At 33.1% G+C, this 24,800-nt stretch overlaps 1 protein-coding gene across 4 annotated transcripts in view; it reads right to left on the bottom strand.

Annotated features, from left to right (window-relative positions):
• The window catches only part of LOC149550638 (uncharacterized), a 38,755-nt gene extending 35,088 nt beyond the window's left edge, over positions 1-3,667 (bottom strand). Inside the window, exon 1 of one of the 4 annotated variants that reach the window (XM_089793626.1) lies at positions 3,191-3,667. In XM_089793626.1, coding sequence (XP_089649752.1) covers positions 3,191-3,454 — 264 coding nt within the window. In that variant the 5' untranslated portion in view covers positions 3,455-3,667. The remainder of the gene's footprint in view (positions 1-3,190) is intronic. The other 3 variants (XM_089793625.1, XM_089793628.1, XM_089793627.1) reach the window with 3 other exon arrangements.
• Between the last annotated feature and the right edge of the window lie 21,133 nt (positions 3,668-24,800).

Below are 24,800 nucleotides of genomic sequence, written 5' to 3'. Positions count from 1 at the left end.
CATTATCTGAAATATAAAGACATGGGTTTGGATCATTCCTTCTATAGTACAAAGATATCAAGTAAAGATAATTACAGTTGTTACATTCTGATATAATAGTTTACTCTGTTAGTGATCCTTAAAATTAACAAGTTGAATCAGCATGACACATGAGATGGGTTGAGTTCTTATAGAGCTATACTTTTGTATTTGAAGTGTAGGAGTGGACAGTCAAACAAGGTAGTTAATGTATTGAGTAGGAGAAGAATTTTTTTTTGACTAAGATGAGAGTAGAAGTTGTGTTACCTGGGGACGCATCCCTAGCCTAAAACCATGGATCATTTCTTCTATAGTACAAAAATATCAAGTAAGGATAATTACAGTTGTTACATTCTGATATAATAGTTTACTCTGTTAGTGATCCTTAAAATCAACAAGTTGAATCAAAGACACATGAGATGGATTGAGTTCTTATAGAGTTATACTTTTGTATTTGAAGTGTAGGAGTGGACAGTCAAACAAGGTAGTTGATGTATTGAGTAGGAGAAGAATTTTTTTGACTAAGATGAGAGTAGTTGTGTTACCTGTGGATGCATCCCTAGCCTAAAACCCCCGTCCCCGTACTAGAAACATTCCAAGGCCTTGGGGACAGCTAGGGGATGTCCCCACCCCATCCCCCTTTTCTGAAAATTCCCAGGAAACATCCCAAAACTTGGGGACTTTGGGAAAAAAATTTGGGGACGGTAGGGGATGCCTTGGAAGTCCCCAAGATAAACAGGCATCCCCAATTTTACAGGCAACATCAACACTTATGAAATATTTTTCTTTTATAAAACATCTTCTTTTTTAATTTTAAAGTGGGCCCTTCCTTCTAGGTTTCCCCTAAAATTCTTATTATTGTTTGGTAGTTAACTCCTACTATTTGGGGTGCTCTAATTAGTATTTGACAACATTACGTTAAGAATCATGGAATTAATATTGTTGTTACAATCACGCTACACACTCAGAATTATATAGCAAACTGTTTGCAAAGTGTTGGGAAAGTCTGAAAAGTGCATTATAGACCTAGAACATGCATCCTTATGTCATTTTTTGGCAATACATCAGTGCTTGGTTGGTCTTGGGTTGATCTGGGTCATTTGTGGAAGATATAGTGAATATTGGAAGTTGCATCAATATATCGTTTTACTGTAACAAACCTATATCATGATCAGAACTGTATAGAGGAGCCTTTTGTATTAAATCAGTCCACTTACAATGAATTGGAAGTGTAATTTCAGAATTAAATGATAGTAGTGTGTTTCAATTTGGAAGGTGGGTTATTGTTCTTGTTGCTATTGGAAATGAATTTTAAATTATGTTCTTGGCTAAATTTCAAATTTTAATATTATTATTTTAATATTACATGCACACTAACAATTATTCTAAACTATGAATGCACTATAGCATATTGAGCATTGAGTTTGATTATTGAAATGTTGTATGTTAAGGTTCTATGATGTAAAAATGGCATGGTTTATCCATGTCTTCATATGAATGTAATGTATATATGCAAATTTTCCTATATATTTTATATTTTCCCTATATTTATATAGATCAAGTAGACATAGGATTATGTCTAATCTGATGATCACAGACTTAAGTGTTGGCATGTGCATCAGATATTTGTCATTGAATATCTGGTTGGCAGTTTTTGTAAAGACAGTGGTTCAGTTTAATCCATCGGTATGCATGAATATTTTGTATTAACTCTTTGGTTAATGTTACATTTTGATGGAACCGACATCAAAGAAGATCTATTTTGGTTAGCACGTTGTGTTTTGGACCTTGGTAATTTGGCTAAGGAAGAGTTATGGATTATGCATGTTTCATTGAGGAAGCCAACGAAGCTATATTTTGTGTTATGAAATGATACTTCAGATTGAGTTTTTGGTTGCAATGGATATAGATGATATGTGATGCATGGAATGGTTGGCGAAAATTATATGCAGATACAGATCTAGTGTTTAGAAACAACATTTTGTACTAGAGCTTCATTGGGACTGTACAAGCATTTGTGATGCTACTCGTCAGTTCAGTATAGGACTGTAAGTCCATTTTGATTGCATAATTGGCTTTATGCCTTGATGTACTGGATTATGTAATTGAGCAATGAGGTCTAGGTTGTAGGCCTAAATGCAAGTGCATTCCCCTTTTGTACTTAAGCCTTTGATAGGGCGCCTTATTACTGTTGTAGTGAGATATTTGTGAGTATCACCCCCACTGGGCCTCACTGGAGTTTTTCTTTAACCAACTTTTTCTCAATAACAAATAATGGTATTATGATGTGCTGTGTTGGATCTTTCTTTATTTAAATGTTTTTACTTTCATTTATCAATTGTGGTCTAAATTCAAGAAGAAAGTTATTAAATATTTCCATATTGGTTCACCCCCCCTCTCGGTGCTTCCTCATCCTAACAAAGCTCTCTTGCAATGCAAGAATCCAAGGGATCCATGCCTGGGATGTTCAAGCTTCCTGTGACTCATCCTGCTTTTGTTGCTCCTACCTTTCTTAACCCACTCTCCTTGGATCTCACAAGCTCTAATACTAGTAGTTAAGTTATTAAACAAACTTTAAAACTCATATTTTCACACAGACACAAGAATGTAATGTCGTTGGCCAGTTAGACTACATCCATGGGAAAGTCAGGCATTAATCTTTATTATTCATTGCAGAGCATACACAAGATTTTTCCCTCATATATATACAATAGTCTTCAAGAGCTGATGAAGGGACCAAGAAGGGGAGATGAAATGATCGCTGGACTTCACATCCAACAATCTCGCACTTGAAATCGGATATGCTGCCACTTTACATCTGAACAGGATTTTGTGTATTTACTTCTAGATTTCATCTGATTTTTTAAAGTTTTGCTTTTTTTAATTAATTGATTGTAGTATATAGCAAAACTGTCACTGTTCTTATTTTGAGTCAATTGTTATGATATTTACAAAGGATAACAGCAGTAAACAGCAGTAATCAAATAAAGAAAGAATTTGAATATGTGGTCAAATACGTGTAAAGACTGTATTTAAAGCTAACTAAACTAATTGGGAATACTGTAAAAACAGGGGATTTGAGAATGAGGATACTCGTTGATAAACTTGAACTCAAAGCCCAAAAAGTAGGCATACATAACAGGATTTGTCTATGTATTATGTTGATACTTACAATTGCATCAGTCTCGCCATTGACGTGCCATTTGGTTATATCCCCCGCTTGAAGAACAAGTTTGCAGGATTCGCTCAACTTGAAAGATGTACATGAGGGCATGTCTTCACCTTTGCATCGATGGAGGGCTCGCGATTGAAATATTTTCTTGGGAAACATTCTGAGGCCTTTGCAGCTTGCAGAGATTGTAAATTTGGATGAATTGCAGATGTTGTTCGCAACACATTGTCGGGCAGCAACGCAAATAGATTGTAGACAATGCATGAGGAAATTCAGGCTGGACCCTTCCTTTGGTTGGAAAGTTGTTTTAAGATTCACAAATGCGGTTTCCAATTGGACTTACCGAAATATAAGAGAAGTTTCCGCGTTTCTTTACAGTATTTTCCTACCGCTGCGGTCGAGACATGTGGGCCGTAGATTACCTCCTTTACCGCCGAATAGAGGTTCGTCTACATGACGTTGCTTTAGGTTAGGCCTCCCAACATAAAAATAAGATGCATGGTTAATAATGTTCAATCACAAGCTGATCAAAGACATCGCAGATAACAATGTTCCCGGTTTTGATGAGCTGGATATGTATGTCCAGATCTTGGAGAGAAAGAAGGTGGTCTGGATGGAAGGGTCTCATGGGTGGACTACTTGGATCAAGAATCGTGATGATATCTTACATTAGCCGTTTTTTTGTCTTGTTGTATCTGTCTGTTTAGTCTTGCATCATACTATGTAACTCTGTCATTTATTTTGGACTCATAGGCTAGTTGTTTTGCCCCCTCTTGTTAATTTTGTATAAGATCTTTTGAACTCTTGAGTTTTAATATAAAAATAATGTTCAATAGGTAGAAATTTGATCTATTACAATTTTTTTACATAACACAACATTCGATCTCTCTATGATATCATCTTAAAGGTGGACAACATGCATAGCTTATTTGAAGGGGACAAGATAAAGGCTTGTCTTTTGGTTAAGATTCATATCAAAAGATTAGAAATTGAAAGGAATTCAAAAATTATCCAGTGTAGTTGTTCTTTGGTCCCTCAAACTGCTTTAGTCTCATGAATGTCATTAAAAACCATTCATTCATTCAATTAGATTTAATAATAACATTCAATAATAGTTAAAAGTTTATCTATTTACAATTAGATTCATTATTAGTTCTTATCTTATTTATGAGGTAGAGACCTTATGTTCCCTATTTTTTATTGGGCATTGGCAATTTTTTGGGGTTGAAGTGTTTTAATAAATCAAATTAGAAAGGAAAAAAAAAAGAAATGAATGATAGCTATAGATAAAGATGAATTAAATGCAGTTCTACAAGGACGGTGAAAGGATAAACACTTGAAGAATATGACTATGGCTTTGCTATCTAGTTGTCTGGAAGCTTCTTCAGTGCAACATGGGTCCCTGCAAACAATGGGAATAAAGAAAGATGGTTGTGTGAAATAAGAATGTCACAATAAATATTGTTTGATCTTGGACAAGCATGGGAGATCCACATATATTACGAACTAGTTTTGTGACACTATCAATGGGTGAAGCTCCTTTACTTGTTTACATCGCTCTATCAGCATGGGACTTCCATCTATATTGTCATTAAATTCTTCATCTGAACTAGGGTGTCAATTGTCTTCCCATCTAATTGATGACATCCAACTAGTACTTGTACTACTAGTGACATCAAGCAATGAAAATTGGGAGAAAGGATTTTTAGTGGTTTGAAATATATTGGGCTCAATGTTTCCAAACAATGTGAATCAAAAGCACTTTAAATTGAAAACATCATGGCTAATTGGAAATTTTTTTTGTGTGTGTGTGTACGCATGTGCGCGTGCGCGTGTGTGTGTGTGTGTTACACTTTGTTGGAGCTTGTGGTCAACAACCATGTTGGATGGATCTTTGAGGGGGTCAATGTCAACTGTTTGGAGTTCATAAGGTGCATAGTGGCAGTCATTTCAAGAGTCATAAGGAGTGATAAATACTTCTTTGGTTTCCTAGATAATATGATCAGTGTACGCAACTGCTACTTAGTTGACACATGAAGAAATAAGATGCTTATCTAGAGTGATAAGAAGAGTGCATGGAGCACTTGGAGAGATAAGGTGAAGATTAATGAAGAGATAAGGAGTAGGAGAGATAAGGAGTTAGGAGTGATAAGGAACTTGAGTCATAAGGAGTTGGGGAGATAAGGAGTCAAAGTGATAAGGGAATGGAGTGATAAGGAATCAGAGTGATAAGGAGTCAGAGTGATTAGGGATTGAAGTGATAAGGAGTCTAGTTGGCACATATCTTGAGCAGAATATGGAAATACCTAGTGAATGGGATCCCCCAAATGTGGCCCCACTGGTTCAAAGCTCCAGTCAAACGTGATAACCAACCAAAAAATAAAATGAAAAATAAACACATTATATCTCATATATAATTATTTATAAGTTTATCTGACTAAAGCTATAAAACATTAACACTCCCTCTTAGCTGGGTGCAATAAACATATGATAAATATTATGTCATGTCCCCAAATTTTAATGTAATAATTAAATTAAATTAATTAATTAACTAGTCCCAAAATTTAAATAACATAAGGACCTTTAATTAGTTACTTTAATTAATTAAGATGGGACCTAAGTTAATATTTGTATTTGTTGTTTCGATTGATTTAATATATCTCGGACCCATTTTATTTTGTTTTCATAGTTTGTGTCGCCGTCGGCTATCTTTGTACACCCTCGAAAAGTTTTCCAACTGGTATTTGAGCACAGCTTGTAGGTAGTTTTTGAGTATGCTTTTAGATTATTTTCTGTGTACTACGAATTCTTGTTGCAGTTCTGGATTGTTCACCATTTTGGAAGTGAAAGATCTTCCCTATTTGGCTCGTGCAGTTTCGATGGGATTCAACCCTCGCCCTATTCCATTGTTGCATGTATTACTTTGCTTAGATCTGGCGAATCAAAGCATCATCTTTGGCAAATATTAATTGAAGGATTATTTTTATTGAAGTCTTTATTATTTTCTGGAGTTCATCTAAATTTGTTGTTATTTTTGTATGAGCAAAGTCATCATCCTTGTTGTGGTTGTATCACTTCTGACACAAATACTCACTGATGATTGTCCCTCCTCCAAACTTTCATAGTACCCTTCATTTGCATCGTATGGCTTGCTAATTCCACCATACGGCCTAAAACATACCATCACCATACGGCCTAAAACACTTCACCGTACGACCTTGATCTCTACTGTACGACCTTTTGATTTCCACCATACAAGAGTCACCTTGACACACCCGTTGTATGGCTTCTACTTCTTCACCATATGGCCCTCCTATGGATACTATATGGCCTCTCCTGTGCTTTTCTCTAGCACCATACGGACTTCTTGACAGCAACTCCATATTTTCTCCACTTTCCTCCACTGTACGAACCCCATTACATTGTATGGCTGATCTTTTCATTCACGTACAGATTATTCAAGCTTCATCTCCACCAATTACCTAGTCCTATATACTTGGTAACATAATAGTGGTATTAGAGTAGAAACCATTGGGAGCATCTTTGAAACTATTCAAGAAAGTGGCCATGCAGCACGGGCAGTAGCTGCATAGTACAAGCAACTGAGGCCACGCAGCATGGGTTGAGGTTGCGCAACACGGGAGTATCTCTAAAACCATTCAGGAAAGTGGTTGTGCAGCATAGGCAGTAGCTGCATAGCATGGGCAACTAAGGCCATGCAGCACGGGCAGTGGTCGTGCAGCACCGGCAGTGGTCGTGCAACACGGGCAATAGCCGTGCAGCATGGGCAATTGGGGCTGTGCAACACGGGCTGAGGCTAGGCAACATGGGAGCATCTCTGAAACTATTCAGGAAAGTGGTCGCACAACACAGGTAGTAGCCGCACAACATGGGCAACTGAGGCCATGCAACACGGGCTATGACTGCGTAGCATGGGAGCATCTCCAAAACCATTCAAAAAAAAATTGATACTTTTGGGAACATTACTGAAACCGTTCAAGAGCATTACATTGGTATTAGAGTTGGTGATCTTGCAAGCCTATTGGGATGATTGAGAGATTTTGGTACTTGGATCACACAATGGCCCTGAATAGCAATGGAGAGTGGTGGTTGAAGGCACTACAAAGGATTGGCAAAGAGCTCAATAAAGGTGTTGATCTTCCATTAGATATATTGGAAATATGTTTGTGTCAGGTGGACCAATTACCTTCAAGATTTATACAGAGAATCCTCTCATCGATTAAGAATGCCTTAAGTCAACCCAAGCTTTTGAGATATCATGACATGGATAAAAGATTGGCAGTTGCAGCATGTCTCAGCGAGGTCTTCAGAATTTTGGCTCTTAAAGCATCGTATGATTATAACACCATGACAGAGATATTGCAATTGATAGTTGCTAGCTTTCAAAGTCTTGAAGACTTCAATAGTGACCCTTTTGATAAGAGATCTACAATATTGGAGAATTGTGCAAATGTCAAAGTAATCTTCTCTTAGATCTCAAATTGAAAAATTTGGTCCATGATATGTTTCATCGCTTCTTGGTCATCATCAAGGAAGATCATGATACTAAGATTCCAGTTGCTATGGAGAGTCTTATGATTTTGTGCATTAAAGAGATGGATGAAACATCCCAACCCATCACATCTATGTTATGGGCTATTCATAATCTAGATTGTATCCCCTCTATAGCAATATATAGATTAGTCAATATTGTTTTCAAGCATTGTGAAGAAAAACTAATATCTCATTTGCACAAGTGGGAAAAAATGGATGACAACGATAAGGGTGATGCTTTACATGAGGAGAATGAAGTCATGATTATAGGGTCACTCCAAAGGATTTGCTAAATCTTTCTACTACACCAACATGGGGAGAATGCCAAAAAAATGAAGAGCTTGCTTGCATGGATCTTGTGAAGACATGGACAGATCATGTTGTGTCCATGGTTGTGCTTGTCACCAATGCACTATCCATTGAGGAAACTCTATAAGTTTCCAAAGTTGTGTCCATCATAGAAGTGATGTCTATTGCTAAGGTCCATGTCTGTCATTGAGTTTGTGTCTAACACCATCCTATCCATTATCGACGTTGAGTCTATGTCCCTATTTGTCATCGAGTTTGTGTCTATTACCATCATTGTGTCTGTCACCATTATGTCCATCATCATCATGTCTGTCACCGATGCAAAGTTTGTGCTCGTGTTCATTGTCGAGTTTTTGTCCATCGCCATCATTGTGTCTATCACCATCATGTCCATCACTGTCATGTTCGTCACCAACGTAGAGTTTGTGTCTATCATCGAGTTCGTATTCATCACCAATGCCGAGTCCATGTCCATCGTTGAGTTTGTGTCTAATATCATTGTGTCCATCACCAACGTTGAGTCTATGCTTATCGTTGAGTTTGTGCTCAACACTGTCATGTCCATCACCAATGCCAAGTTAGTATTTTTTTCCATCATCAAGTTGGTGTCTATCACCATCGTTCTGTCTGTCATTTTGATGTCCATTGCCATCATGTCCATCATCGATGCCAAGATCGTGTCCATCGTCAAGTTCGTGTTCGACATCGTCGTGTCCATCACTGACGCTGAGTCTATGTCCATCGTCAAGTTCATGTTCATCACCATTGTCATGTCCATCACCGGCATCAAGTTCGTGCCCGTTACTATTGTGTCAATTACTGACACCAAGTTCATGTCCCTTTTTGAGTTCATATCCATCACCATTGTGTCTATTACTGACATCGAGTTTGTGTTCATTGTCGAGTTTGTGTCCATCACTGTCATTATGTCCTTTGTTGTCACCATCACCATATCCATCATCATCATTGTATCTATTGTCATCACCACTACCTTGTCTGTTTCCATGTCCAACACTGCCATCATCGTCATGTATGTCATCTTTATTGTGTCCATTGTCATCACTATAGCTATGTCTATTGTCAAGTCCATCATCATGTTTGTCACCATTGTTGTGTCTATCAACGTCATTGTGTCCATCACCAACATCAAGTCTACATTTGTCGTCAAGGGTGTATCCATCATTTTAGTTATATCTGTTGCTATCTTTGTCATCATTGTGTGTCCATCATTGTGGTTGCATCAATCGCAATAGCTGCATTTGCCACCATTAAGACATTGCTCACTGTCAAGGCTCTATCCATCATTGAGGCTTCAACTGAGGTTTCGCATGTGATTGAGGTTTTATCTACAACTAAAATTTTGTTTGTTGCTGAGGTACTCTCCATTGAGGTTTTTTTTGCCAAGGTTCCCTTTACTGAGGTACTCTTTGCTGAGGCTTTCATCATCATGACACCCTTCGATGAAGCTCTTGTCACCAAGGTTCTCACAATCGACGCCCCCTTCGTTGACATTCTCACCATTGAAGCTCTCTTCATCAAGGTTTCATCCATTAGGAATATAATAGTGATCATTGTGGTTGTGTGAGTGAGTAAGTTTGTGCCAACCAACATTAGCGTATGTGTGCATGACCATACCCAAAGAGATTTTTTAACATAATGACATGAAAGATTTCATCAATTTGTGTCAGTGGGATCTTGGTGAAGGCTTTGACAATGTTTATATCAGAGTGGTGCAATAGATGCTTAATGGTAGTGTAGTGCAAGGGAGGTTTGATAACAATTCACTCATTTTGCCCATGTGTTTGATTTGGGACCCTGGAGCTATTGATGTTTTGTTAGATGATCGATTGCTTGAGGGCAAGCAATCTTTGGGTAGCAAGGATTTGTCATGTCTCAAAATTTTAATGTAATAATTAAATTTAATTAATTAATTAATTGGTCCCAAAATTTAAATAATATAAGAACTTGTAATTAGTTACTTTAATTAATTAAGATGGGGCCCAAGTTAATATTTTTATTTGTGGTTTCGATTGATTTAATATATCTCAGACCCTTCTTCTTTTTCGTAGTTTTTGTCATCGTTGGCTATCTTTGTATAGCCTTCGAAAGTTTCATGATGAGTATTTAAGCATGGCTTGTAGGTAGTCTTTGGGCATACTTTTGGATTATTTTCTATGTACTGCAAATTCCCGTTGGAGTTCTAGATCATTCGCCATTTCGAAAGTGAAAGATCTTCCCTATTTGGCTCATGCGGTTTTGGTGGGATTCAACCCTTACCCTATTTTGTTGTTAATATTACACCATTGGTAATATTAGTAAATCACATCAAGGAAATATTTGATCAAAAGACTTCTATTGTATAATATCATATGGGTATTGACCTATCAAAATATCAACACATAATATTCACCAAATACTCTTTTCATATCATATTAGGTAACCTGAGTATTAGCCTATCAGAACATCAATCAAATGATATTGATCAAGTACTCTTAGTAATGACATATTAGAACATCAAATAAATGATATTTACCAAGTATTCAATGCGACAATGGCCTATCAAAATATTAAGACAAGATTTTTACCAAATACCTATCATATATCTATACAAACAACTTAAAGACAACCAATTTAATGGAATCTAATACTTGGTTGTTGATTTACAAGACAAAGCCTTTCATGATCTATTTCAACATTTACATAAAATGTATATCATGATATAAGTTATTGTAAGGTCATCACCTTCCAAATACTTATGTAAGTACAAGGGATAATCATTTGGAAGTCGTCACTTCCTCATGATGTACATAGAAGGATTGCCCATACACGTGAAATCACCACGGATACCATCACGCGGTGATGTCATGACATCTACCATGGATCATATCAAAGAATAAGTTTTTCACCTCAAACTTATTTCTCATAGAGAAGAATGCATTACAAGGGATTTCACTTGGAACTTCTTCTTCACGAAGAATTACTAACCTTTTAATCTCTTTGTCAAGCTTATTTCCAATAAGGTGTTAAAACTCCCTCTGAATCTGAAACATATCCTTTATATACTCCCTCTTTTTGTCCAAGGTTTCCTTTAATGAACTGTTATACTCCTTGTTTCTAGATGTATCCATCTATCTAGGAATGTTATAGTCAAGATAGTCTTGGTTCCCATGGAACTTCATCCCATGAATCATAGTCCCTTTAATTGTGATAATTTTTTGATTAGTAGAGAAACCATCTCAACATTGTCTACTCCTAATCCAATATGACCAAGATTCTTAGAAGAAAACTGAAACATATCATCTATTTACTCCTTCTCATATGGATGTGCTACACTACCACTTGTTATGGAAGGGTATTCATATTTGCTAGCATGCCTAATCTATCATTCTTCTTTTCTTGCAAGAACATCCTTGGAGACAAGAGAAAAGATCAAGACGAAATAGCTCTTTAAAGTATGTATTGAAATACAAATAAGAGAGAGAGACTATAATGAGTAGATAAAAGTAATACTTAAGGATGATAAATACTTATCTACACATATCCTCTCTAAGGATGGTTCAACTTGGAACTCTGATGTCTTTTCTATGATATATTTCCTCTAAGAATGAGACAAATTGGGATGGAATATTGGTTATGATTCCTCCCCACGATGTATAATTCTCACTCGTATATCATTAATTTTTTTCATCATATTGAATATGGAAAACTTCTTTCTTTCCATTTTCTTTTTTGTAAAACCATCTCTACCAATCAAGGAAAAGAGAAAGAGCAAAATAAAGCAAATAACTCTTATATTATGTGCATGGATTAGTTAAGAGATTAACTACAATATGCAAATATATGTAATAATCAAGAGATAATGAACTTATCTCATTATTTAGAAGCAATTAGAACAAGATTTCAAACCTAGCAAAGATTCACATCATTATTGTAATCAAAGTCCCTAGGGCCCATTAGGCTGCAAGAATTGTCGAATGCGACATTCATCTATGCTAGAATAAGCTCTCTTCTGGTATTCGTGCATCCTTAAAATAAGTTCTAGAATATCATTTCAACCTGTTTGGTTGACCTGGAAGAGGAGTCGAAAGATGCATATTCTATGTTTGGTTGCAAATATTTTTATAGGAATTGGAATAAGTTTTGTTTTAAAATTTTAATTATTAAATTATTATTTTTAATTTGGTAATATTTTAAATAAACAAGAATTTTTATTTATAAAACTTGATTTTTTATTTATTTTTGAAAAAGTCAAATTATTCTAATTAGCCTTTATTTTATTTTTTAAATTGACTTTATAAGTGAAAGGTATACTACAACCTTTGAAATTCATCAAAATTCAAAGGACATATTATATTTTATATTATAAATTTAATTTTAAATCAAATCAAATTATTTTAATAAGATCAAAACTAAAATTATTTTAATTTTAAATATATTAAAGAAAATAAAAAATACAAATAAGTTGAGATTATTAAAATGATATTCAGATGATTTTTCAACATAGTTTTAATTATAAGACTAAACACAAGATTTATTTGTAAAGATAATTTTATGAAAGTTTTAAAAAGATATCAAATATGATATTAGTATTTTTTGTCATTTAAAAATAAACACATATTAAACATTAAATAATGTTGACCTAATTTATATCTTATGAAGAACAAAAAAAAAAGTCAAAAAAAGCATTTTAGTGGCAAAATACAATCAAACAACAAAGTCACAAACCTGACAACCCATCAAATTGAGTTTATTAAAAACTAGAATAAGAATAAGCTATTCTTATTCCACCTTTTTTTAGGAATTCTGTTATGCTCATTTTGGGGTCAAATTAGGATAGGCGAATTCTAATTCCAATTTTGTATTTTGCAAACAAATGTCAAATTGGTGAATGCCGGTATTTAGATTTTCCTATTCTGGCCCAATTCTTGCAACCAAACTGGGCCTAAGGCATCCCATAGAGCTCAAGAACTCATGCATTGCATAGTTCTTGCTATAGTATTCATCTTCTTTCAGTAATAAATGACACCCAGAGTCCTCCAAGAACACAACAAAACATGTGTTCGAATAAGGGTCAAGAATCTTCAATTGAATGATCAAACTTTCGTTCCACAAATTCATTTAAAGTTGAACTTGAAGTTCCAAAAATATTTTTGTGATTAGACTTGCATCTCAACATAGCAACTCTTGAAAGCACCTTTGCTAATACTTCAACTTTTCTAAAGATTGTCACCATAGTCAAAAACCCATCATAATACTGCATGCAGACAATCAAACATTGAACACCAATCAATCACAATCACCCTAATGCTTTTGTCATCTCTCCAGAAGTGATCCAAGGGATAAAAATTAGTAGAAAATGAAATGTCCCCAATGCTCCAAGAATTAACATCATTACAAAGCGTGCAAAATTATGACTCTAATGCAACTTGAATAGGCAAAATCAGAGTTCAGATGACCAAGTTATGGCTAGTCAAAGTTTGGTCAAACTGGGAACAAAGGTTGTAAAAAGGTAAAAAATTAATCATCTCAAAAGTGGTCAACAATGGATTTCAAATAAAAGAGCTCATCAAAAGCTTTCCAATGGCATTCATTTCATCAAAAACAAAGATCAGATGTGAAAGTTATGACGGTTTAAAGTTTAAGTAAAAGGTGTGGATTCTGATGATGTTAGCATGACATCATAAAATCTTAAAGAGAGGGGAAAAATTAAAATTAAAATTAAAATGGTTATTTAATTTGAATTAAAGGAATTAGATAATGGGAGTTGAACTCCTAACCATTGCCCTCCTAAAATTAAGGGTGACCAAAGGGTTGTTTATGACCTATTTAATATTAAAGGAAGAACTATTAGTTATCCATAACAAATCTGCCCAACCTTATTTATATAAGGTTATTAGTTTAAAATATCCCCAAATTTAGTGTGAAATCGTAACCAAAAAAATGATAAAAGGGGTGACTTCAAAGATGAAGTTGGTTATGGGGGATTATTTTTGTAATTATTTTCTATAACCTAATCATGGCTAAATTGATGTATAAAATGGGGTAGTGGGCTTTGGAAATTCATCTAGGCGATGAGAAGGAGATTATGATTTTGGAGACTTGGTGATTATTCTTGCACATTGGAGAATAATGTTGTAATTGTGCTTGAAAGGAATTATTTCAAACACTTGTAATTGATTTTGGAGCTTATCGGATCAGTCCCTCTATTGGAGCAGGACCCAGAGATGTAGTCTGACCCGCAGACAAACTCTGTGATCAATTATGTTTTGTCTTCTATCTCTCTTCTCTCTTTCTTTCAGTCATTCCTTATTATGCTTTGTTCATTTAAGTATTTAATTTATGTTAATTCGCTAAATAATTCTTTGAATTAACTTTATGTAATTATGTTAAGCATTCCTCTGTAATCATCCTAGATCCTAATCAAATAATGACTAATAGTGATGACATCACTCTAGGAAGCTACTTGTCTATGTCAATCTGACTTCTCAGATGGAGTATTAATTCAAATATCTCTTTGTTACCCAATTGATGTTGTGACTTCTTTCCTTGCCAAAGTTTGATATATTTGTAATAACATTGCCTCCAAAAAAACTTAGATAACTCCATACACTCAACATTTGTTAACTACCAACAAATGTGATTATATGTGCATTGCAGTTGGTTGCCCCCACAAAATGTTTGACATCTAGTTCCTTCTCTGAAAGTTGGCATAGCATCCTTCATGCCAAGTAAATAAGGGTAGTCCCTCCATCAAATCTATTAGTAACTTTGACCTCATATGTAGTTGATTAGCCTTCAAAATAGATTTGTTACGACTTTTACAACTATTGCAAGGACTGAACCAATGCCAACTTGAATAAGTTATGAAGCTCTCTTAGATCAAAATTGGGCATATCCATGATAATCTGCAAGTTGGCTTCATACCATGCCAGTAAACTCAATCCTTAATACCATGCCAATAAAACTTCTCACCCATATAGAAAGATGCATCTATACAAGGTCTTGAATTACTTTGATCAACTTGAAATGGAGTCTCCATTTGTTATTTTGTATCATAATTTGTATGATGGATCTTGCATATGTCTCATAGTTTTTGTTGTCGAAGGTCCCATAATGAATAAGTTTGTGCAATCTAGTGTAGATACTTGTCGATCAAAGTTGGCACGTTGCATATATGTAGATCAATTTGTGTAAGAACTTAGTGCATAGCTTCTTGTAATTCGTTGATAAGGTAAATTTCAATCCTAGACTATTCCACGATATTACTTATTGAGCCGCAAACCATAGTTTGTCAACAACGAGTATCTAACCTAAGTGTTAGTGGGTAGTTGTTTGAGTTGTACCCTAGGCCAATTAGAAAGATTGTTTAATTCATGAATCAAACTACGACTGCTCCATCCACTCTTCTATGAAGCCCGTGGCTATACAGCCACGAAAGTGCACTTCCTTTACAGCCACGAAAGTGCACTTCCTTTACATTATTTTTTAGAACTTTTCAAAAAAAATTCTAAGTCCTCTCCTTCGTAAGAAAGTGCATTTTCGTGGCTGTATAGACGTTGCCCTCTATGAATGGCACGCTTACAACTCATAGTTATCGTGCTACATATGGTATAGATCAACAGTCATTCACCATGAACACTACAATGAACCTCATTGTTGGATATCAAGCTCTCTAACTCTTGCATTTATTATGTGAAGATAGTGTACCCAAGCTCATGACACTACATCTCGTATTATTAATTATTTTTTGTGTCAGCTTTGATACCAATGACATATATTGTGATACCATGTTAAAGTTAAAGAATTGTTAGATATCAAATAATGTTGTTTCAAATGCAACAATCTTTCTCCACTTATATTGAGAATAAGTCTATGAAGAAACTTAGAGGGACATGTCTATTTTCATTAATTATATAATTAATATAATAACATATATGTATGCATGTATGTATGTATGTATAGTCTTATGTATAATAAATCTATTATATCTCATATATAATCATTCATAAGTTTATCCGACTAAAGCTATAAAACATTAACAAAAACAATTTTGTCATTAGTTTATATATCAAAAAACTATATCAATAATTTTACAATTAATTCTATATTTAATTATATTTTTACAAAAATATTAATATTAAGAGTAGAAATATAAGATTTTATTAAATTTATTGTATCATTTTTTTATTACACATTTTGTATTGTTGTAAAAAAAATTCACCCTCTTTCTCAAAATATATAATACAAAATAAAAAATATTTATTTTGTCAATCTTTAAAATAAAAATTACTAGAGCCTGGAATATTGAATTTAAAATTAAAATATATTTAAGACCATATAAAATCTATAATACTAATAATAAAATAGTCCACAAAAATTTAAAAGAGTATAAAACTATAAATAATAACTTTAAGAAGGGACACTAGTCTGCCCGCCAGGCTCTGTTCCTGGCCTTTGTTTCTAGGCTTCGAGCCTTTTTGTTTCTAGCTTTTTGAGGTAGCTTTTGTTTTTTTCTATCTTTTCAGCTTTAAGTTGTTTTAAGCTGTAAAACTTTGGGTTTCAGGATCCCTGTAAAACCTGTTATCCTAATCAAAAACTTAGTAAATATTTTTCTCTATAAACTTTTCCAAGCCACTTTAAAATAATTTGTTAACTAACTAAATTTCTATAGCTAAACTATTTCTAGTTATAAGTTATATGATTTCAAATATATGATTTTTTTCATACAACATTAATCGTCAGCTTTGGAGAACACAAACTATTGGCTTTCTCTACAAACTAGGCTTTAAATGGATCCTATTCGAATATTATTTTAATGGGTATGAGTGATTATAATAACCACCACTAGAACAAAATGCATCTAACAATTGTCGAAGTAATAAAATAGTTGTTGTTGATGAAAATAATGCTGAAAACTTGTTATATATTTAGTTGTGCCCTTATTGTGACTAAACATGGCACAAATATTTACGCATTATGTTCTAGGCACAAATCAATCATTTACTTCAAAAAAAAGGCAAGGATTGTAGCTCCTTGAGAGCTCTTATTTTATATACATTGACTTTAAAATGAACTATGTTTTGTTGTTCTCTTTCATGCTAATGTGAGGTTTATTTTAGGGTTTGAACTTATTCTATTTGCATTTCCTATTTTCATATTTGATGTGTCTTACTTCTTGTAGGATGATTTATTCATTGAGTTGTCTAAGAGCATGATATTAATACTATCAATGTGGATTCAACTTCTATGAATTCACCTTGTCATGATTCTCCTTTCCTTCTCTCCTATTCTAGTTTGTCAGAAGGTTCTTATTATTTGTGTTAATGGTGCTTCTCGTGTTTCTACTATGGCAACCGGAGTTTCTTCCTCTATAAGAAATAAGGCATATGTGCTCTTCACTTCTTGATTTGTATTGTATTACTTCTCTTACCTTTGTTTCCCCAAATTTTGGGAGCTAGGTGATTTTCTACACCCAAACAATTGTTGTGGCAATTTTAAGGATGAGGTTTTAAAAAATGAAAGAGTTACTCTCTTAAAAAAGATTAATTTGTAGATTGGTCATCTTCATAAATATATTTTTAAAGAAGTTGAGGCCTATTATGATAGTTGAAATCAAACTTTCCCCTTGTGTCAAGCTTATCTTTGTGGTTACTTTTGATTCAATCTCTATTTGAAGTATTGTTATTAAGAGTCATTCATGGTTGTAGGGACAACATGTTTTCTTGTCAAAATCATGTATTCCTTTGATTCCGGTCATTGAATCTTTAAACATTGTATTGATTCAATTTGCCCCTACAATTTTATCCTCCACTTTTAGTAAAACTCTTGCTAGGTCAGTATTGAGGATGTTATGAATTGTTTAATCAGTCGTTGATTTTACAAAGAACTATTACTTTGTTCATCATAAAGCAATTCGATCAGATTATATCTTTTCTAAGTAGGTCACTATTATGGTACATGTTTTTTATAGACATGCACAATTAGATTTGGATGGTGTTCAAAGTACACTTAAAACATGAGTCATTAAAAAGGAATATCACATTTATATAAGTGATAATAAAGAACATGTCATTCACTATGTAGAACATTGCTTCAATATGTTCTTTTCTTATTTGAAATAAAGAGACATAAATGTTGATAAACATTATGTTTGGTTTGATGGATGTGCCACACAGTTCAAATCATCTAGACCATTTTATGCATTATGTAGATATCATCATAATGAGAATATAGAACACATGAAATTTCTTCGAGACTGGGCATGGAAAAGGTGAACATGATGGTGTTGGAGCTTGCATCAAATGTTCTCTACAAAAATATCAAATGAATTATCAGGGAATTTGTATAAATGATGCACATAATGGTATTGAATGATGTAAGACACATGTTGCATCAAACGAGGTTGGGACATCATCAAGAATGAGTCAATAGGTACAATATAGTCTTTTGAGAGGTAACAAATATGGATGTGTACATTTGTTTAAATTCTATGCAATTAAGTTTTAAAATTTCATTTTAAAGTTTTATCTTGATTTTTTAGAAGTTTAAATTTAATTTGTCCATATTTTCAATGTAATGAACTTTCATGTGTTAATAGAAAAAATATGCATGGTTGCAAGAGGATAGAAAAGACATGTTCCTTACATTCGGTCGTGAGTACAAATAAATCACAATTGGACATTGAAGACAAGAGAATAATCATGTTTTTGTGACAATTGCATTGATGAAGACTATCAAGAATGCATCAATCAAACACATGGATATATAGGTGCATGGATTTCGGTACCACTTGATGTTATCGATAGATTTGATAAAGATGATGAAATTTTGATGATATTCCATTTGTTTCTAATGATTATAATCATATCTCTGGATTGGTAAAAGTGGGTAAGTATCATAAAAATTAATCTCAACTTGCCAATCAATTTCAACTTGTTATTCAATTATCAATGTATTGTCTTAGATATTGTACATGTATGTATACTTTTTCTGCAAGAGATGTCTTTGTAGTAATTGTTGAGCTTAGAAATCATGAAGGTGTCAGTTATTATTTATTGTGATGTACTGCAGAGAGGACAAAGTTATATGATCCTGAAGAAAGTGATGAAATGTTGTTCCCCATAGGTATTATACATACATGTGCACGTACATATATGAATTTATATATATATCTAGGTAACTTTATATCTATCAAATTTTAAAATATTTAAATTTGTGGTGCAATTTTTGTTGTCATACAGGGAACATATTTCAAGCAAGACAATATAGTCCAACATGGAATACACTTTTGTTGATTATCAACCTAACAACAAGGTTTTACAATACAACCACCTAGTTGTTGCTATCGGGCTTTGTCTACGTCGCAAGTGGAGACTAGATAGTGAAGATCATGAGAAGATATTACATGTTATAAGTGTACATCATTGTTGAACTAGCCTTTGAGATGGTCTAATTTAATTTAAATCAAATTTTAAGACCTTTAAATGTAGACAATTAGAAGGGATGACTGTTATATTAATTTAATAATATTACCTTAAATAGATATTAGTTCTTCTTAAGATTTATTTTATAATAATTTGAATTAATTTAAAGTTGTTTGCCTTGATATATCAAATTTCAGGACCTTTAAATGTATACATTTTAATAATATTAATTACCATGGATGAAGGTTTTTAAGAATATTGTATTTTATAAAAGTTTTTTAAAATAATGTATTGGCTTAGCTACTAGCATATATTTATCCACATAAAAAATATGTATCTTTAGTCCTACTAATTGATTATTTTATAGTGATTACAAATAAATATAATATTTTAAATCTATAATCTAATTCATTTGGGTTAATTTAGTAGTTTTAAGCACCTATATTAATATAATTGGCATGAAAATAATTCAATCGCTTAGATAAAATGGGCACACTATTTGAACATAAGCTAGTGATGATAACAATACAACATAATTAAATGTTAGTTGATGTTAAAAAAAAAAAGTAATGAATTCAATTCAATCACCCTATATTATTATTTTTCAAAATTATAAATTAGGTTCATAGATCAATTTGGAACTTCTTCATATTTAAGTATTGAAGTAGGTAAAGAGGAGTTAATTTGATTATTTTATAATGATCACAAACAAATCTAAAGTTTAAATATATAATCTAATTCATGAAGAATGTTCTACTAAAATACAAAAATATACACATACATACGTCTCAAGAATAAACGTCTAGATCTAATATCTATACTAAAATGCATGTATGCAAACTGTAAGTCTTGAATAAACATGTATATGTAAAATATAAATAGACAAATGCATGTCATCCAACTATTGAAGTACTAAATACTCAAGTAAATAGTGAAATGTGCATGTAATTGAGGTACTGAAATACACATGTATGTAAGTCTCTAGAATATACAAAGTCTCCAATATATAAATGCATCAAAAAAATATATAAATCTACTACTACTGGAGGGACCTCTCAAGATGCATATGAACAGAATGACTCTCTGATTGAGTCTCCTGTACATGTTGTGGCTGAGGTGCAACAACTGAGCCCTGCAAATATATATATTAGAACTATCTAAACATATATATACATATGTACATGAATATGAGTGCATATAGTTTGAAACATAAATAACTTTACAAACTATTTAAAATTTGTGCCTGAGCACTACTGGGTGTCTCAGTAGAATCCTCTCTCTGATGTACATGCCATGACCCAAAACTAGATGTAATAATGTGCTCAACAACTTGTGCCTACACAATTTATTATAACTTTTTAATATCTATCTGAACTATTTTTAAATTTCATATATTTAAATTTAAAAATACTATATATATGTACCTAGGTCTCAAGAGCTGGAGGATGATCATCAAACTCCATCATATCATCTATTGATGCACCTCTAGTGTCAAGATCCCATCCTAATACACCATCACCATCTCTTGAAACTCCAACACCTATTGAACCACCCTTAGTGCCACAATCTCTGACTACTAGTAATGACGAGTGAAGTGGTCTAATGGATGAAACAATTTCTACATAAAAATAGACTTTAAGACGTCCAAACTATTCTTAGTAGGGAGCAATGAGATAGATGGATCTAGAAAAGCCAAAAAAATCATAGTGTCAGAATCTCTCAAAGTCAACATCACTGTGAAAAGCTCAAAAAACTAAAACTAATGCAACTTGAATGAGTAAAAAAGGAGTTTGTTCACATAGGTAATGCTCGATCAAAGTTCTAGTTAATAAGTGAATTATGGGGCTAGAAAAAGGTGCAAATATTGTTCAATGAATAAGAAGATAAGAGAAATAATAACTAAATTTGATAACATTGAAACACTTGAACAAGCTCAATTGCTTTCACTTTTGCTTACACAAAAAGTTGCAAGAGGCATTGAAATTGTTATGTGTAGACACGACATCAAAGAAGAAAAGATTTTCTAACATGCAAACTGATGTGATTGAAAATGTTAAACAAGGTTTGAGAAACATAGGAAAGCAGTCTTGAACTAAAGATAAGTCCATGGCAAGAAAAGTGATGTTGATGTCTGTTGTAAATAAGAATATGACCCAAAATAGACAAATATCTTCAATTTCGTTTGAAATGGGTTTTAGTAGGAAAACAATGAGAGAATATGTTAAGAGAAGATTAGTTTTGAATGACAATACTATGGAAGGCAATTGGGAAATCATGTGTAGACTACCTCATTCTGATAGGATTGATGAGGGATTCAAAAATTTAGTCATATCATTTTGGATTAATAACACTCATCCTTCATCAAATGGTAGAGATGTTATTAGGCATAGGATTACATCTGGTCAATATGAACATCATACAAAACATTGGTTGGACACAACACAACATGAGTTATATATGACATTTTGTAGTGAACATCCTAATGTAAAAATTGGGTAAAAGTTGTTTGAAAAATTGAAGCCATACTTTGTGAGGTCAAACAAGGTGTTTGAAACATGTTGTTGTTGTCATTATATTGAGTTTGATCTCCACTATTAGGTATTTTAAAAGTTTGTAGAAGACACAAATAGTTTTCATGCTTCTCCTCCTAGTAGGAGAAGTGAGTTTATATCATCCATTCTATGTGACAAAATAGATGATCCAACTAGTCAAATAAATTGCATCAAAGGATTGTGTGAAACATGTGGTGAATTGGCTCTATTTCCTTTGAAAATTGAAAATATTGATGTAACAAAAAAGTTGAATTGCAAAATTTACAAGTATGTGAAGAATGAAACTAAGTTGGGGAAAGAGACAAAAAAGTTGGAATATGTTGAAAAGGAGTTACTTATTGTAACATTTATGGACAGATTTAAGAATTTGATTCAACCTTATATTCGTCATGCATTTTTTGAAAAGTGGCAAGCACGACAATTTCAAAATTTGAGAGATAATTGATTTGTGATCCTAGATGATAATAATGAATCTTAATTGAGAATCCCTATGTTGTACATGTAGCCAATCAGTTAAAGGGAAGGGTTGTACAGCAATATGGGTGAATCATTATCATTGATTCATACCTAACTTTATGTCACCTAGGTCTTCTTAAGGAGGATAATTTGAACTGATAAAAATTTATCTCAAAGGGATTTGTTGTTTGTCTCTAATGGTTACTTTAAACATTTTGGATGATTGATAGAATAGTGGTAAAGACTTCATTAGTTAAGGCATTAGTCTATTGATTATTATTTTGAATCTTCATCTTGATTGCAGAAAGGACATACATGCAAGTGACAAAGTTCATAAAATTTATTACACATTCATGTATTAAACCTGCAAATATTTATCAACTTTTAAAAATTCTTAAAACATTCAAATCTCACAAATTATCTTCTCTAAAAAGCATCTAGAGTGTGAGATATAGGCTTACTAGCCTTGGTTCTGCAGAGCCAAAATTGTAGATGTTCACATTCAATTAGAGTGGAACCCGTCAATTGGGAAATTTCTATTAGGATTTCCCAAAATTGAATCATCATTCTATACGAAACCTAATCTACTAATTTGGGCACCAATAGGTAGATTGGTTGCATTTGAGTTGAGTAACTTTGATAATAGTGTACCTAAAATTGAGAATTCTTTCAAGACATCACTAACTATTGAAAGCTCAAATAAATATGAGTGTAGCAAGGATGATAGTGATTCAAATTCAAATGACAAAGAGATGGATGATCTTGAAGCATGGTTGACTAGGAGGTTACGGAGACGTAAAGGAAGATTCAAAGGTAGTTTATCCTTGATATGTTTCAAATATAATTAAGTTGGTCATATTGTTGCTAGATGCCCTAAAAACAACATGAATACCAATAATGAAAAGAAGGAGATAAAATACTGAACGAATAAGGATTATAAATAAAAAGGAAAGAAGTCATGTTACATTGTAGAGGAAGAGCACACCGAGTTAGGATCAAATGATGAGAATGAAGGTGACGAAGTTTTATATGTTGTTGTTAAAGAATATTCAGATGAAGAAAGGTATGAAAATGAATAATCCCTTATATTTCATGTTAGAAAAAATGATACATGGACTATTGATAGTGGTTGTTCACATCACATGACATGTGACATTGATAAGTTTGATAATTTAGAAGAATATGATGGTGGAACTATTAAGCCTGAAAATGATGTTCCATGTCCTATGAAAGGTAGAGGATCATTTATGTTGAATGATAAGATCAAATGTGTTGATTCTTTTTGGGTTCAAGGTCTTAAGTATAATTTGTTGAGTATTGCAGAACTAAATAAAAAAGGTAATTAATTGGAGTTTCTGAACATTAATGTGAAAATCTATGATGCTGATGAAAAATTGATCAGAATTAGAGAACAATTAAGAGGTAACTTATTTTACTTGGATCCTATTGTAAGTATCTGCATATTTTCTAAAGTTGAATATGTATGGTTTTGGAATAAGAGAATTTATCATGTGAACTTTGATAATATGATTAAAGTGAGTAAGAAGAAGAAAGTAAGAGGGAGCTTGCATAAACTTGATAATGCTATGTGTAAAGAATGTTAACTCAGTAAGATGACTAAGTGTATTTTCTCACAAAAATCACATTCAACTAATGATATTTTGGAGCTAGTTCATTCTAATTTGTGTGGTCCTATCAAATTCGAGAGTTATTATGGTGATAGATTCTTTGGTCTATTAATTGACGATTATTCAAGGATGATTGATTGTGATGTTTCTAAAGGTAAAATTTGAAGCATTTCAAATGTTCAAGTGGTACAAGGCAAGAATGGAGAAGGAAATTGGTAAATAATTGAAATTTTTGAGATATGATAGAGGTGGTGAGTTTATGTCTAATGAATTTACTAACTATTGTATTGAACATGAAATTAAATGACAATTGTTTGCACCTAGAATGCCACAATAAAATGGCATTTCATAGAGAGGGAATAGATCAATTGTTAATTGTGTTAGAACACTGTTGATTGAAAAAAAATTGCACAATTATTCTAGAGAGAACCTATAATATTTTTTGTAAATAACCTCAACTGAGTTCAGTTGAAGAAAGGGACAAACAAGATACCATATGAACTCTGGTATGGTCATATGCTGAATGAAAGCTATTTCAAAATCTTTGGAAGTAGGTATTATATTCATAAAGATGCAAGAAATAGAAATTTTGATTCAAAAGGAGATGAAGGTATATTCATAGGCCAATGTAAGAATTGATGAGTTTGTAGATAAGAACGATGAGGAGAGCAAGAAAGAGCCTAAGGAT

This window comes from Cupressus sempervirens, chromosome 7, assembly GCF_028749045.1.
Source record: "Cupressus sempervirens isolate cs-2001-9-10 chromosome 7, ASM2874904v1, whole genome shotgun sequence".
Lineage (NCBI taxonomy): Eukaryota > Viridiplantae > Streptophyta > Pinopsida > Cupressales > Cupressaceae > Cupressus > Cupressus sempervirens.
Note: the sequence above shows the minus strand (reverse complement) of the source record. Positions and strands in the feature narration are given on the sequence as shown.